Source organism: Buteo buteo, chromosome 2, assembly GCF_964188355.1.
Source record: "Buteo buteo chromosome 2, bButBut1.hap1.1, whole genome shotgun sequence".
Lineage (NCBI taxonomy): Eukaryota > Metazoa > Chordata > Aves > Accipitriformes > Accipitridae > Buteo > Buteo buteo.
The window spans coordinates 28,050,591-28,066,900 of NC_134172.1; the positions used below are offsets into that span (position 1 = coordinate 28,050,591).

General features: G+C 42.3%; 1 protein-coding gene and 1 long non-coding RNA gene across 2 annotated transcripts; one reads left to right on the forward strand and one right to left on the reverse strand.

Annotated features, from left to right (window-relative positions):
* Positions 1–214: 214 nt before the first annotated feature.
* Positions 215–10,863, reverse strand: PDK4 (pyruvate dehydrogenase kinase 4). Its single transcript, XM_075049598.1, has 11 exons — positions 10,589–10,863; positions 9,604–9,745; positions 8,497–8,568; positions 7,731–7,915; positions 7,224–7,313; positions 6,617–6,694; positions 5,886–5,962; positions 5,064–5,162; positions 4,662–4,772; positions 3,828–3,941; positions 215–2,761 (listed from the first exon to the last, which is right to left on the reverse strand). Exons 1-11 carry the CDS (start codon positions 10,734–10,736, stop codon positions 2,618–2,620), a joined length of 1,260 nt encoding a protein of 419 aa, XP_074905699.1. The 5' UTR covers positions 10,737–10,863; the 3' UTR covers positions 215–2,617.
* Positions 10,864–11,017: 154 nt separating this feature from the next.
* On the forward strand, positions 11,018–12,472 carry LOC142041048 (uncharacterized). The gene is made up of 2 exons (XR_012653348.1): positions 11,018–11,497; positions 11,664–12,472. It is a non-coding gene; the product is annotated as an uncharacterized LOC142041048 (long non-coding RNA).
* The last annotated feature ends 3,838 nt before the right edge of the window (positions 12,473–16,310 follow it).

Here is a 16,310-nt window from a genome sequence, read left to right on the forward strand (position 1 = left end):
GGTAATGTGAGGTGATGCACTGATTTTAGGCACTACATAAACTCTCAGCAGATGCAACATTAAGGGTAAGCAGACTGTTTCAGTGTTTCTTGCCCCTGCTACATCTATTTGACACAGTATGAAAGTTGCTTTGCTCAACTCTGCTTGGTAAGACTTAAAATAAAAAAGGCCATTGCTTGCACTAGACTTCTTAAAAGAAAATAGATACCAGACAACCATTTAGAAGATTTTATTATAAAATTATTTAAACATCTACATCCAAGTAAAAGGCTTAATACTACAGCTTTACTTTCAGGAATAAAAATTCAGTAAATGCTGAAAGAGGTCCTCTATTATCTAGGTAGATAGCCCTTAAGTAATTTTTAATACTTGAGATTCCACATGGGTTCCTTAAGTGCTATACATACCTCTGTCTGCATCCTGAAATGTGTTCTGCAGCTTCTCTCTGCAAGCAACATTACAGATATGTTTACAGGAACCGTGTGCTTCAGCTGCTTTGAGAGAGAAGTTACAGCTCCTACCTGCAGGAGCTGCAGCTATGTTACAGATGTACAGTATACCAGGAGATCACAACTCATGTTCAAGCATTACCGGGTGCAGACAGAGAGGTATAATTTGTGTTTACTTGACAACAACTACCTAGGTATGTTTTTGTAACCTTGTATTCAATACTCAAGTGTATTATGGCAGTGAAGGCAGCTTTTTCACACCTGTATATTCTAGACAAATATATTTTACTTTTATTAGCCATTTCATTCACTGAGCTTATCTCAGATACATGATCTGGTGACTGCAGCTTATTCACTGGGATAAAAACAGCCTTGATGCAGTACTGAAGTCACTATGCTCAGCAGTTATCACCAATACTTCTAAATTTATTTTTTAAGAAATGAAATACATTTTTATTTTTGATGGAGAAATCTATCCCAACAGGACTTCTAGAAGACAAAGGTAGTTCCAGCTTTCTCTTGTTTCTATTAAAAAATACTTGATATTCACAGTAGAGTATGGAGTGGCTTTCTGTCCAACAAGTACAAATCTGTTTTAGAAAACTGCCATACAGCTGAGCAGGATGCTTTAAATACTGTACTTGCAACTTCTTGCAAAGAATCATAGACATTTAAGCTAATATGCTAATTAGTTTAAAAAAAATATCAAGTAATATTATACAGCCCTGATGAACTTTGACAGGCCAGTTTGGCAATGTCCAATAGTTTAACTTCTATTCTGTCATTAAGTTTACCTTGCTTGTAAGGGGGAAAATGCAGAAAGATGGGGAAGGAAGAAGCTTATTGGGAATGGACTATTTTTCCCAACAGCTCTCTCCCACTGGCACTGCTCCTGTGACAATTCCCCACTATTTTGCTGTGCATAGAAGTTACTCTATCATTTTCAGTGCTGTTCGTATTTTGAAACTTCTCATTTCCTAAGCCCTTTCCATTGCAATGAACAGTTCTTAGAATGAAATTCTTGTTCCAAGACTACTCTTCCTGAAAACCTTTCAAACAGACCTTCAGTGCTCATCACAGCTTTCAGGGTGTAGAACCCCCATATACCTCTTTGAGCTGGTGTGGTCCAATACAAATTTGACAAAGACGATATGCAGATTTTGGTTTAGTGTACTGAGCCACTAATCTTCTAACAGCACGACAAAAAGGAACCACGAGACCATGTTTTACACATGCTGTTTCCCACATCATGCTTACATAATACAGATCACCAAAACCTTTCCATTCAACTTGCATGTCTGACTTCAGTTCTTGGAAAATCCTAACAGACTTACGTGGCACATGCTTTCTGGAGTGTGGGGATGTAGGCTAGATGTAGCCTAACCTTATAGCTGCTATAACCAGTAGCTTTCCATTTCTTTCCACTAGCTTTCGAAAATATCCTGATTTCTTTGTTAGTTACCTTATGCATAGGAGCCTTACTTGGATAGTTTTTCTAGGAACAGCTTAACTTAAAAAAAATCTAGCAATGTAACTCACAGAGCAAGGCATCACATAAGAACTATTACTGGAATAGAGTTTCTTCTTAAACAGGACTTCCTTATATATATGGAAAACACTTTCTCCCTACCTCCCAGGGCTCCCTCCCTTCCAGTCAGGCTGTATGTGAATGTTGTTTGTATCTTGCTACAAGACTGCCATGTTAAATGGATCTTTTCCAAATGTTACAACTACAGCTTTAAATTAACAGGTGTTATCTATTACCTGAGAAGTTCTGTAATAAGATGAACCGCTGATAACTATTCTAGGAGAAAAATATACACAAGCATAACTGACATTTATCAGTATTCAGAATTCAAGCATTAAACGGGACTCAAAAATTGCACACCTCTACCACTTCAAGTCTTTGATCATATGAAAAATAGTCTGATTTTCCTCTATATACACCTCTTCTTTAAAGACATATGCACTATTTTCCTCATCTGAAGTCCACAGCAAGATTTCACATTCAGTGCATACAGCCTAGGCTATAACAGCCTTGCCTTCTTTCTCTTCTGCCAGTCCTGAAACTGAAGAATTTGTTTGTTTGGAGGTAGACGAGTACTTCCAAACACTAGTCTTTGAGAAGCCAGCTTGATCCCCATGGGTGCCTCGATCCCAACTTCTCTTCAGAGAGCTGCAGTCTGCTTTGATACATCCCTTGGGTCTTTGCTTGGGACACACCAGTCATCTGCCTCTGAGGTAGCCTGGTAATGCTTGGAAGCTGATTTGTTAAAAACTGGGAGTTTTTCTACTGATTCTGTTGATAGGGCCTAAAATCAAGAAGGAAAAAATGTTACTTGGTTTCTACCTCTCAATAATGCCACTTTTCAAAAATTCATGCAGTATGTTTCAAGTGTTAAGCCAGTGACACTACAAACCAAAGTTATTTACACAATAGATGCAGTAGTTTATCTGCCTCAGTATCTATGTTTCCTTTGGATAATTGGGCAGTACAAATGCAGTAACATCAAATCATATTTATGCAGTTTTTTATAGGCCTGAAGAGTTACCCTGTAACCTGGTTTCAAGATAGTCCTGGAAGATATGGAAAAGAACTTTCATTTACCAAACTCCAGAGAAATTTTAAAATATGTTCCTTTCCTACTTTCATATTTTGCAGCTAAAAAAAAATTAATATTCTACTGGGAAACTGTTAAATACAGATGTGACACATATATAGTCAAACTGTCTCTTCCTTTTGTACTGCTTCTCTGGCTGTGCTTCAGTGTGCTTGGAACTATGTTTTTGGTTTACTAGAAGAAATTCAAAACAACTTTTTCCCATGAGTAAGCACAGAAAGTAGAAACTCTCGTTGTAGAACATGTAGCCCTTTTTTCCAGGTTACTTTTTATAAAAACAGCAGTGCATGTTATATGCCAGGTATTCAAGATTAGTGGTATCTGAATCCCATATATAGGCTACATAGCAGATGTTGAATAGGACCAGATACTAGAGTCTTTAAGTATTAGTTTATAAGACTTTCTGGTTGTCAGAGTAGAGAAACAACAGTAAAGAAACCAGATGTGTTGCTCACACCCTTCTGTTACTTCACTTTCTTCTGGTACTTTGTATTCCATGAGCCAGTAGATAACAAATATTAATACAATCTAAAAAACAAGCAGGGCTCTCGCTAGTAGTTTTTCAAGTAGACTAGTTAAAGCCAAGTGACCTTTTTAATTCCAGATACTAGTTACAAATCTTACTGGCATTTCTTAATAAAAATGGGAGCTTTTCTACTCATGAGCAGGGAGTTTGTTTACCTTAAAATGATACTGAGTAGTTATGTCACTGCATTAATGGTAGTTATCTTTTATTTAACCAAATCAAAATACATACCTTCAAGTAGATAATAGCATCTGTTCCATAACCACATATGGAGTAGAGATTTAGATCTCCTTGAAAGTATTTGGCATACAGACGAGAAATTGGCAAGCCATACCCAAAGCCAGCCTAAAAATAAAGTAAAAGACAAAATTAATTTATTTTTTTCCTAGCTCTTATGATTTAAAATTAAATAGCTGGAGAGTGTTCAGAGATTTTAAAGTGTTAAAGTCCTTTGCACTTCCTCTTCTCTTAAAAGAAAACAGACATCTCTACTCAGTTTCATACAGAATATTGAAACTGACCATTAAAAAAACCAAAACCACAAGAAAGAAAAAAACCCAACAAATCTCCGTGGAAGAGGGAGGGTTTATATACATACCCCACTTTCACATATTACATTTCTGTATTTTCCCTCCCCTGTTTTTGCAAGTACAGCTTGATTAGTAAAAGAAATTTGCTACTGGTAGATAAGCAACAATAGTCTAATCCTATTCCAGTTGTGCTTGCCTCCATAAAGACAGCATAGTTTATAATAAGTTTGAGGACTGAGTGGGAGTGAAGACCAAGTAAATTACTGTCATTGGAGTATAAGAAAAAACCCAGGGTTAGATTCAGGTTGGAATGTTCTTCTTTGTTTATATTTTTAAGAGCATATTTTTGTCCACTAAGCTAGATATTAAAAAATCTGTTTCAGAAAATGTTAATTCATATTTATGAGGCTCAATAATCTTTGCATACCCCACAAAGCAGTAGGGTGGACATAGCGTTTCCTTATTTATTAACCTACCAATCTGTTCAACACTTACAGCAACCTTATTAGCAACATGAGTATTGAAAATATCTTACAAGAGGGGTATTTCGACCATCATCCATCCTTGGCCTTGGTGCTGTGGAATACATATAGCTAAACAGCCGCTCAATTTTCCTTACGGGAACACCACCTCCTCTGTCTGAGATCTGATTTAAGAGAGAATAAAGTTAACTACAATCATATACTAAGAATGGTATTTAAAATGCTGTTAATTGAACAAACCTTCCCAATAGTAATAAATGCAAACATTTGTTTTGCAGCATATTATTTTTCAGTTAGATAACTGTGCTAAATGAGGCTATCAACAGAATGCTCATGCATGCATAGTATCTTTAATCTGTTGTCAGAGGCTGGAAGTTGTTTTAATAGAATTTGCTGCAGCATATGCAATCATAAAGATTACATTAAGCCCATATTGTAGTAGGCCAACAAAATACCTTAATTGCCAGGTCTTCTTGTCCTAGAACAACTGTCACTTCAACTGGAGAAAGGGAAGGACTGTTTTCTTGGAATTCAACAGTTGCCCTCATTGAATTCTATAGAAAAGAAGGTTACCATTATCAGTGTTGGATCTACATACTTAAAATCATACCCGTGTTACGCAGAGGCTGAGCATCATTACCCTCTATTCCTATCAGTGCCTAGTTCCTAAGCAACACACTTAGCAATTTAGCGTTAACAGGACCAGAGGAGGCCTCACACCTAAAAGTGACTAAGCATAGCCAAGACTCTTCTATGCGTGAAAGATTACCACTGTTCTTGCCCAACATAACTCAGCCAATGTAAATTAATTAACATAAGTCCCTTAGAAGTATCCAGGTTTCTGGAGAAGAGCAGAGTTCAGGAGTTGCTACAGGCTGCCAGAATTCTGCACCCCATGTTGGCAGCACATTAGTTCAGCCCCATTCACTACTTCAAGATGTTATCACCCACTCCACAGAAAAGGCACCAGAGCAAACCTGCACCACAGATGTAACCACTAAAAGCAGAAGATTAGCAGTGGTCACAAGCCCACGTCCCACTTTTACTCTCTCTCCCTTACCCTGTCCCATTTACCACCACACGAAAGCATCCAAATACTCTCCTACAAACTGCAATCATTCCTTTCCCAACTGCCAAAGCTATTTCCACAAATAAGAAAATTTTAGAAATCTCACTGTCCTATGCAGAGCTTTACTTCATTCAGACGTAGCTAGCGATTTTAAGTATTGACTCCAGCTCAGACTACTAAAGGAAGAAACAAGTTTATACTGACTTACCTTGAAGAGCTCAAAAAGCATGTGAAAAAGATGAGATGGAACGTATACAATGTTAATTGGCTCTCCTGGAAATTTTCCTAGAGGAAGGGAAAAATACAAGCAAGATTTAAAAGGGTGATAGAATTTTTCTGTATTGTATCCAAATTTTAAAATAAGCAAGCCGTATGCCAAAACAAACAAAATAAACCAAGTTTCAGTTTTGGGTTTCTTTCCCCTCTAAAATGAGCGAACAACTTTATGCACTCCTGACAGTGTTTAGATTGTAATTGCCACTTGCTTAATAACATGTTTTTTCAAATAAACTGAAAAAAAATCAAGTATTAATTCCCTTTTATAATTAAAGGATTTCAGAGGTTAAGCAGACTGCCTGAGGTCAGACACATGCAGGCAGCTTGGACCAGAACCAGTATGTCAGTCAATAGCCCCACTTCCTCACCCCAGAGACAGAGCTCCTCTCTAGCAACTTATGTTACTTTAAGTACAGGTTAGTCTTGCTTCTCTCAAATTCCTAAATGTTACCTCAGGAAATCTAGTGTTTAAGATACAATGACATTTGGGTTCTAACACAGGAGATTAAATGAGGTGCCTGTAACAGAAAACGAAGAGGAACTAGCCAAAGACAGATCAACTGGTATGTACCATTATGGCTACAGAAATGGGAGCCTTTTGATTCAGTAAAAGCTGCAGTTTGGCTACCAATAGGAAGACAGATGTAAAAGCTCTCATCTTACCATTCACTTGGTTAAGTTTCAGTTCTGGAGATGTTAAGTAATACTGGTCACACAACATCTTGGAACTTTCAAAAGCATCTGAAATATTTATTGAAATAAAATATGTGAAGTGTAGTATCAAAAACTGTAGAAATTCATTCTAATGCATGGCAAAACATGATTTTTAACTGCAGTAGCTGCTAAGGTGTGGAACACTCTAAGCCTGTGTCTCAAAGGAATGATAACATTGCATCCACTATGTGCAGTAAAAACTGAGAACAAATAGGCAATTACAGCAGCATGGGCAAATCTTCAGAACAATTTGATAATTTGGTAAAACAGACATATCTGTTATCTATCAGTAGGTAAGGCCGATCTCAACACCACAGACAACTTTAACTCCCACTTCATCTGTCACTTGCTAGGCCTTATTCCAACACATTTCTAAGTGGTGCTTTGTATTTTAAATTCTGTCCTATAAAAGCTCATGTTTTGATAGACTGCTTTCAGCTATTTCAACAAAAAACAGTCAGCATCCTATACAACACATGTTGGTTACCCTAATTGCTTGCAATAAGATGTAAATACTGATCACTAAGAGAAATGTTAAGGCTCTGAGAATACGTACCATTCACTACTTCAACAACATCACAACAAGGATCAATACTTCCAATGTGCCTTGGGTGCCCTGAGCCAGATTTATCATCAAAAAGAAGGGCTGTTTGAAATGAAAAACATATGGTATTTAATCCCAAATACTGTATGTTAAAGAAGCCTTAAATTTAGAATAATTCAGTGTGATCACAACACATAATCACATATAAAATACTGAGTGTTGTTTCTGCCTTTTGTGAGTTAAACTGCCAGCAAACTATGTTGGCTTTTCTGTAGTTCAACATCTAAAGGCTTTTCAGATGTAAAGAACGAGATCCCTGCATATTCCGCACAAGACTTAATACAATTAGTCTGTAGTCCAGAAAACAAGTTTTCCCATTACTTTTGTAAGTCATACACTCAGTTTCTAACTTTTCAGTGTCACACAAAATTATCTGAGGCAGATCTCCAATGGTTTTAAGAAAATTAACATGTTTCTCACTAGGTTGAAGTTTTTCCTCAGGTAAAAATTTCTACTTACTGTGTTGGTTCATTAGCATCCGTGTAGAAATACGGCTCATGTAAAAACGATCCAAAAAATACTGAATGTTTTGATTGGTGACAGGATCTACTTTATAAGTGTCTTTGTATTCAATTACTCCTTGTGCCATTGTAGGAACCACATCATGATGTCTGTTTCGGACTCTAATTAATGTATCTATAAAGCTAGGTCAAAAAGAGATCTTTTTAGAACATTATTCTAAGACTACATGGAGGCAAGATTTGTACAATGTCATTATCTAATCGATTAGCAGCATAAGTGCATAACAACCTTAACATTAAGGTACAGTCTATTTTTTCATTCTTTTAAAAGTAAACCCTCACTGACCTAAACCAGAAGAGTTTGATATTTTTAATCCAAAAGGTATAATCATTAGCCATGTCAAATTCACTGCCTGTTTATTCACTCATAATAGTTTGAGCAGAGGAGAATGGGAGGAAGGGAAAAAAGACACCTGGCTGACGTCTTGGAGAGTAGCAGGGATGTGACATCGCAGATAATTTTTGTTGATATTTCTCTGTCATGACAGTTCAAGGGGTAGTATGGCCCTGAAACCAAGGTGCAAGGGGTCATATTTATTTGCAGCATTGCTAAACATGATCAGATTTAAACCAGCTTGCTCTACGCACAGCACCTCATGCTAGATTATCAAATTCAGCTCACAACAGCTGTCATTCTAAACTGACTACATTGTGAAAAGTGGAATGAGAGATCAAAAGTTCAAAGAAACAAATTAAAAGCTTACTCAGATAAGACTTTTTGGTCTTCTGGGCTTTTCTGATGGAACTCAACCAGCTCCATTAGGCTTTGGATGTACCTATTGAAAAAGAACACAAGGAATATATGCTATTAGTTTGATTCTTATTAGTCTAGAACAGGAAAAGTACTTTATTGTACAAATCATTACTCTTAACAAGTCAGCTAGAAGTTTGAAGTATGTTTGAAGTATCAAAGTTCCATCCAAGTACAGAATCACAGATGGACACTTCCTGATCGCCTGAACCCTGTAACTTTTTGAAGTCCTTTCTTGTGCCTGCCACCCAGAAAGGAATCTAAACCCTCACTTTAGGTACGTAGTATCCCCTTACAATTCTTGAGAAGAGAGGTGTTTCAAAAGAAGGTCCAAATGACAATACTGATCAGGAAGCCACCTAAGCAAAATTTTTCCAAATCTGATCAGCTTCGGCACAAGCTAAGTACTTGAGCCTCTTGTGCTAACATCTGACAGCCTTGACGCATACTGCAAAGGCACACCTGTTTGCTAGATTAAGAACAGTTTCTGGATCTCACTCTAATGCTTTTGCCCTTTATGTCAGCCATCCTCGCAAGTGCCGCAACTGTGCCAGTAAAGCAAGGTTAGATCAGATTCAACCACTGTGTGAACTGCAGAGATTATGTTAACTGAATTCCAAACACTTGCTGCACAGGCCAAGGCAATATGCTATGGAACGAAAGCTCTGTTAGTAATTCCATCGGTGAGAGACCCAAACAATATATAGCTTGCTTTGTCATTTTTGTGTAGCTCTGATGGTCTGTAATGCTATGTGAAAACAGAAAACGTTTTCTTCTCTCCCTTCTTAAAGAGACTGGTAGAGCAAATCTCACGATTTCAAACTGTTTAAAAAAAACCCCAAAACTATTTAAAAATAACAACATAACTATGTTGTTTTTCAATATAATTTTAGTATGCTAAAAAAGGAGAGTTTATAACAACTTGCAATTCAGCTTGGATGAAGGAACTACATTTCTAGTGTACTTTGTTATTGTCTTCTACTATTCAAAAAAGTCTATGACAACCAAGTTGTCAAAGCTATGTTATTTTACAGGCTGAATTCCACTAGTTCTTACTTACCAGCTTTTTACTAATTGTACTGATGGAGTGCCTAGTAGTTTATCAGGAAGAAGTTCAATTTCTCTCAGGATGTTTGCAAACCTCACGGGAAGTTCTTGTCGCAAAAATGCAAAAGACGTTCTCTCACATCCATTAGTTGAGCCTATGAATAAATCCAAAATAAAAATTTTGTGTAAGAAGTATCAAGGTCCAACTACAAATCGCTCTGTCTTTCCACAGACGTCAGGACTATATTCCTTTACAATCACTGCGTTATTACTGGACAGTTCTCCTAAGCCTAAGTATATGTTTGTGCTGAATGTTGTTTACGTGACAGCGAGACGCAGCATGTTTCTGGGAGGATTACTTGTACATTTCCCATTTAGACACGGGACTTGTTTGTAATCCTGTAGAAGCAGCACTCCAGCCTTCGTAAACACGGGCTGCTTTGGGGTGACGTCTGAAAATGTCATGTGAGCACAGGCTTTGCAACTGCCAAAGCAGTAATCGGATCTGGGTACAGCTTGTACGCTCCGGCCAGACAAGACTTAATGACTCCTCCCCGCTAACAGAACACGAAAACACCCCTTAGCTGATTTGACTCTCGCCCCCCCCCCATCCCGTGACCACCACCGAAACGGAGCCGTAGCGCATCTCCAGCTTTGACCGAGGCAGTCACAGCTCACCGCCGCCCGGCAACTGGCCGGCGGGTGCCTGAGGCCGGGGGTGGTCGAGGGGCCGCTCCCCTCCCTCCGCCCTGGCGCTGGGGAGTCAGGCCGGGGCGCGGCAGCGCCTTCAGCGCGGGCAGAGCCCGGACCCCTCCGGGGGGGGGAATCGCCGCCTGCCCCGGCCGAGCAGCGCCGCGCCCGCACCCCGCTCCCGCCGCAGCCCCCGGGCTCGCCCCTCAGGGGGGAGACGCGCCTCCGAGCGGCGGGCTTGCAGCAGTCGCCCGCCGAGCGGACCCCCCGCCCCGCCCCGGCCCTCCCCTGCTCGTCCCGCCTCTCACCGAAGTCCAGCAACTGCTTGATGGAGAGCGGGGAGGGGGAGAAGCGGGAAAACTCCTCCACTTCTCTCGGCAACCGGCCGCGGCTGCTGCTGCCGCTGGCCCCAGCCAGGGGGGCGGCGGTGCGCAGGGCGATCCGGGCGGCCTTCATCGCTCCCGGGGCGTCGGTCGGTCGGTCGGTGGGAGGGAGGGAGGTAAGCGGGTCGGTGGGTGTGTGAGTCGGTGGGTATCCGGTAGGTGGGCGGTCCGGTAGGTGCCGGTGGGACACGCGCTGTCCCCTCGCCTGTGGCGGGCGACTTCACGTGCCGCCTCTATTTACAGTCCCCGGGGGGGCGGGGCTCCGGCGGGCCACGCCCCGCCGCCCCTAACGGAACGTTCCCCGCGCGTGGCGGCTCGTGACAGCCGTTGGCAGGGCTTCCCCCTTACCCCCCCCCCCGCCCCGTCCCCGCGGGCAGCGGGCGCGTCGCCAGTCCCGCGGGGGAAGCGCCAGGGGCGCCGAGCTGGCCGGGGAGGCCGCGGGGCAGCCTCGGGGCCCGGGGGCGGGGCGGGGGTGCTGGCCCCGCGCCGCCTCCCGCGACCTTGTTTACTGGGCAGGGGCCGGGCAATGTTCAGCGGCGGGGCGGCCTCGCCAACCCCCGAGGACGCCCGCGCTCCTCCCGCTCCCCATTGGCCGCTGAGGCGGGATCCGGCCTTGTAGAGGCGGCCAATGGGCTCCGGGGGGCCCCCGGGCGGCGGGGAGCGGGCCCGGCCCGCCCGGCCCGGGATCGGCGGCCGCCGCGCTGCCGACCGTGAGGGGTCACGGGGGCGTCTTGTGGGTTCAGCGGCGGGGAAGCCGTCGCGCTGCGCCAAGCGCAGGGCATGCGAGCGGTGGCATCACTGAAGGGCCGGGGTCGGCGCAGAGAAGGCACGGAGGTGTGACGGGGCCAAAATTAGAGCCTAACCACGGGCCTGGGTCGGGGCGCTTGGCTTGTAGGTCATCGCTGTGACCCGGATTAGTAGTGACCAAATACCTGGAGACAGCTGCTTCGGTGACGCACTGGTCCCAAATCGCCGTGTGACCCTCATTTACTCTCTCTAGAGCTGACCTGAGAGGTGACTGACCGAGCGGCTCTCTGGCGGCCCGCTCGCCTCCCGGGATCACGGATGAGCTGGGGAGAGCCTGCACACCTTTCCTCCTCACCGGAGAGGCAGCTTTGATCTCCAGCGCTGCCTGGCTTTTCCCCAAGGCTCCCACTCCACTTCACTCAAGGCAGGCTTTGCATAATGCATCGAAGAATGGAGTTAATGTCGGCAAAGGACTTCCTGACATCCTAAATCTTGGGCAGTAGCAGCAAGAGCATGTGGCATTAAAACAACGATACAAAAGAATAGAGCCTTAACGTTTACATACAAGTCCTCAGTCCAATCTTTATATGTCTGTGTTTCTACACACACAGAAGTATCCATACTTTTTTTCATGGGAGGGAAAATATTCATATACTTAGTTTACTAGGCAGAGGAGAACACTTCAGCTTATCACTAGACTTTTTTTTTTAACTTTATCTCATTTTTGTCTTCCTAGTCATTATGTCTGTTATCCCTGCTTACTGTTCTACTCCCACTGTACTTTCTGGTTTATTATTTTATTGGGTGAGTTACTCTGTTACTGTTCCATCAGATATATTATGTTTTACTACAGTGATTGAATGTTGGCCTATGAAACGAAGCAAAGTGAAGACATCTAATAATAGCAAATGTAACCATTTTGATTTTTCCTGCAGTTGCCAGAAGTTGAAAATTTAAGAATAGATGTTGGAGTTTGCTTTTGACTGTTTTAAACTTTGTTTGCCTGCAAGTTGCAGATGACTCATGGAAGTAAAAATATCATACAAAGTTGTTTAAATTATGGAGCATGTGTAGAATAGTTTTTGTTTTGTTTCATGTTCTTCCTGAAGCCACTAATCAATGGCAAGCAAGAATCTCAAGAGTGACACTTTGCAATAAAATCTGAGTCAAGAAAGTCCTCCGCACTAGGCAGTTATTCTAGTTTATAAGGCCACTATTTCTGTTCCTATTGAGATACTTTATTTTAATCTGCTGGTGTGCTGGCCCTGCTTAACATAAGTAACTTGAATAACCTTTCTGAGTAGTTGTATTACACACTCTGTTCTGAATAGGGAAAAAGTCTGCTAGGAATAATTCCTGTTGTTTACGTTCCTTTTCTTTACAACAACTTGTTTTCTCGTAGTTTTGCTGGTAGTTATATACAGTATGGGATGAACAAAAATCTTACATATTCATTTTTGCTCTGAACAAACAGTATAATTATAGTTGCAGGAAATAGAGGAAGTATATTGCCTTCCCCAGTTATTAAAAGGGCAAGGCTCCAGTAACTCAAAATCTGGATGCTTTTCAAATCAAACCAAACTTCTACAAGAATTTTACACATCAGCAGTGCAACAACTAACAGAGTTTTATTGCTCCAGTGAGCTTCTGGAAGAAGCATGTCTGCTTCAAAATGCAAATTTGCTTCTCGCTCTTTGCATGATGGGTTATATATTACGGTATGTTCTGAACTATATAACTTTCCATTCCTGTAAACATAAATGATATATCTGATATATAAATGATATATAAATAATTGTTAGGGTTGTCCTGAATATTGGGCAAGACAGTTAAGTTTTAGGCACAGAGGTAACGATATAAGGAAGAAGTTCTCTACTGTGAGGGTGGTGAGACACTGGATCAGGTTGCCCAGCGAGGCTGTGGATGCCCCCTCTCTGGAGGTGTTCAAGGCCAGGTTGGATGGGGCTTTGAGCAAGCTGGTCTAGTGGAAGATGTTGGAACTAGATGACCTTTAAGGACCTATGAATATATCAGGATTCATGGTCAGCCAAACTGCATGTGAAGAAGACTAGGCTGTGAAAATTGTAAACACTTCAAATAACTCCACAATCTATCTTGACTGCAGTACTGTTTTTTCTCACTTTATTTCCTCTCCAAACCACCGTTTCCCCCTTCCTCCTGAAGCCCCAGAGCACGTGACGGTTACAAGCGCAGGTGTCGGAGAACAGGATTTTGATGGTGAAAGACAGTACCAGATTCTGAAGTCCAGCATTCATCAGATGGGGTCTTATTTCTGCTGCTTTAATATTGTAACTTTCCTCTTCTGAACTGTCCTGGGGGAAGTTTTGAAAAGGCAGTAACGCTTTCAGTTGCTCAGTCACAGTAATGTTTTGCCAGCTATCCTTAAGAAAATGGAGCTGCATTAACATTCTGCTTTTTTGCACAACAGCTGGGTCTAGAAGTGTGAAACACATGAAGCCCAGATTCCTGTACATTTGTTTCCTAATTGCTATCCATCACAATCAGCTGTCTCTCTCCTCAATGTTCCTTATGTCATCCCCACTGCTAGAGACGCAACATGCTGTACTTAGGTCAGAGCTGTGTTCCTGGCTATCAGCCAGAACGCATGATAACTGCCCATGTTGCTGATGTCTAATAGAAGGTGTCTTGACAGATTTTGCCCTACCTTTTTCTCCCATGGGGACACAAATTTAAGGCCCTTCTTCCTAACCCACCTGCCAACAAGCACTGGAGACACAATATGATGTGCTGGGCTGGGTACCCTCTCCTGACCAGCCAGAATACGTGTGACAGCTAGTGGGGTTGCTGCTGGCTAGTAGAATGAGTCTTGGCCGAGTTTCCCCTGCCTCTTCCTCAGTGTGGACCAAAATTTGAATCTCTCCTCCCTAAACCATCTGCCAGTTTGTACAAAGTTTGTAGGAAGTTGATTCAAATTTGGTTGAAATGGGTAGGAGGGATGGTGTGGCAAACGGGTGAACAGGCAACATTATTGAAGTTTTTTCCCTTGGGAAACCAGAGGGAAAAAACATTTTCTACTAGGGACAAAGGCAACTTCTAATTCAGCTTTTGTAAGGACGAGAAAATGATGACCCAGGAGGAGCAGTATTCAGGGTGGAAATTAATGGTAGCACTAGAAAGTTTTGAATGTAAGCGGAAGGAATGGTCTGATGACTGAAGGGCATGAGCTGTATTCGCAGCACTTCGTGAAATTTCCAGCAGTACCATGGGAAAAGCACTTACCCTCTGCCCGCAGATGGGTCTGCATTTAGGCAATTGGATTGATACTTCAATCTACTAATGCGTTTGTTTTCTAAATATTCATGCGGCCCTTTGCATGGAAAAAAAGACAGAAATAGCATTACAAACAAGGGTCATATCTTCCCGTTCTCATCTTTCTGTCACCTAACGCTGCAGCCGCAGGAGCTGTCAAGCTGCCGAGGGCTCCTGGCGCGGCCAAAAATAGCCGAAGTAGGTGAAAGGTTGTGGAGCAGCACACAAACAGGCTGGCGTGCCCAGCCCCGCTGCCGGTTCAGTGAGGGAAAGGTCCTGCAGCTGCGCCAGCACTTGCGCAATCTCCCCCGCTCGCTCATAGTTTGCAAAAGTCAAGAGTACAGTAGCTGGATCATTTTACTGCTGGAGCTGCGGCCGGCCGGCAGCCTGTTTACAGCTGGAGCTGTAAACACCAGGATGCGCATGGCAACCCACCAGCCCTGAACAGGAGACACCCTTTTTCCTCATTCCCTGCCTTTGTTATCCATGTCTGAAATTGTATGTCAACTGCTTTAAAATCAAGGACAAGGAGAATGGATCACTGCTTTCAAAATTGCTTTTCCAAAAAATAGCGAGAGGCTTGCACAAGATTAACTGTGGGTGTTTCAAACTTGGAGTGTAGAGATAGTAGAGAAAGAGAAAGCTGTTTTGGAGTATAGCTGTACCCTTCAGGAAAAAAACTAGGACTCAAGTTGTGATAAAATATTGCTCAAAAGTGTTTATCTTGAAAAGCGTGTGACTAGAACATGTTGAATTCAGGAGTCTGCTTACTACGTAGGAGAATAGTAATCTTCGGCCAAGTACACCATTGCAGAGGAAATAGAGGTGAACTCTCAGTGTGGGCTGGCACTGATCTAAAGTATATAGCTGGACAAAAAAAAAGTCCTTCTCCAGCCTCAGCTAGCTACCATAGCCGTCCTTGTGGAAAAGCATGTGGCATCCTCTATGAGAGCTGCTGATGCAGAGGAAAAAACAAGAGGAAAGGTATCGTCAGGACAGCCACCACTCTGGGCCACGGCTGCCTTTGTTGTGAACAGCCCTGCTCTGGAGAAGAGCACCAGGGAAAAGGTGGACAACTTGTGAAAAATCAGAAAAAAAGTGAATGTTACCAAAAGAATACAACTTTTAAGGCCTAAATATGTTTCAGCAGAATCAGAAAACAGTTATATTTTTCTGTAGGAACATGGGAAGGGAGTTAGTGGAACAAGGTGAATCAATTTAAAAGTTTTGGATACGACATCTTAAGAAACACCTCACCCTGAGAAGAAGGAGCTCTGGCTTCACCTGTAACCCTTACATGAGTCATGGACTTTGAACTGGTGCACATACTGCTTTTCCTTTCCAGTGTGGACCACTCTGGGTGAGGATGAGATGTTTTTGCTGAGTCTTTTATATCATCAGCTGTGCTTGTTACTGTTGACTGTAGCAGGATACTTGGTAAAGTGGATGTGGTGGCTTGAGTTTCTGCTTTGAATGATAGCCTTGAACTGTTACTCCAGGTTATTTTGTCTGAGGCTGATCTTAGAAAGCATTCTGTTTCCCCAGTTGTTCCCTCTTAGCATTTCTTTCATCAGATCTGGAAGAATTTATTTTATTTTAGTGTCTGACA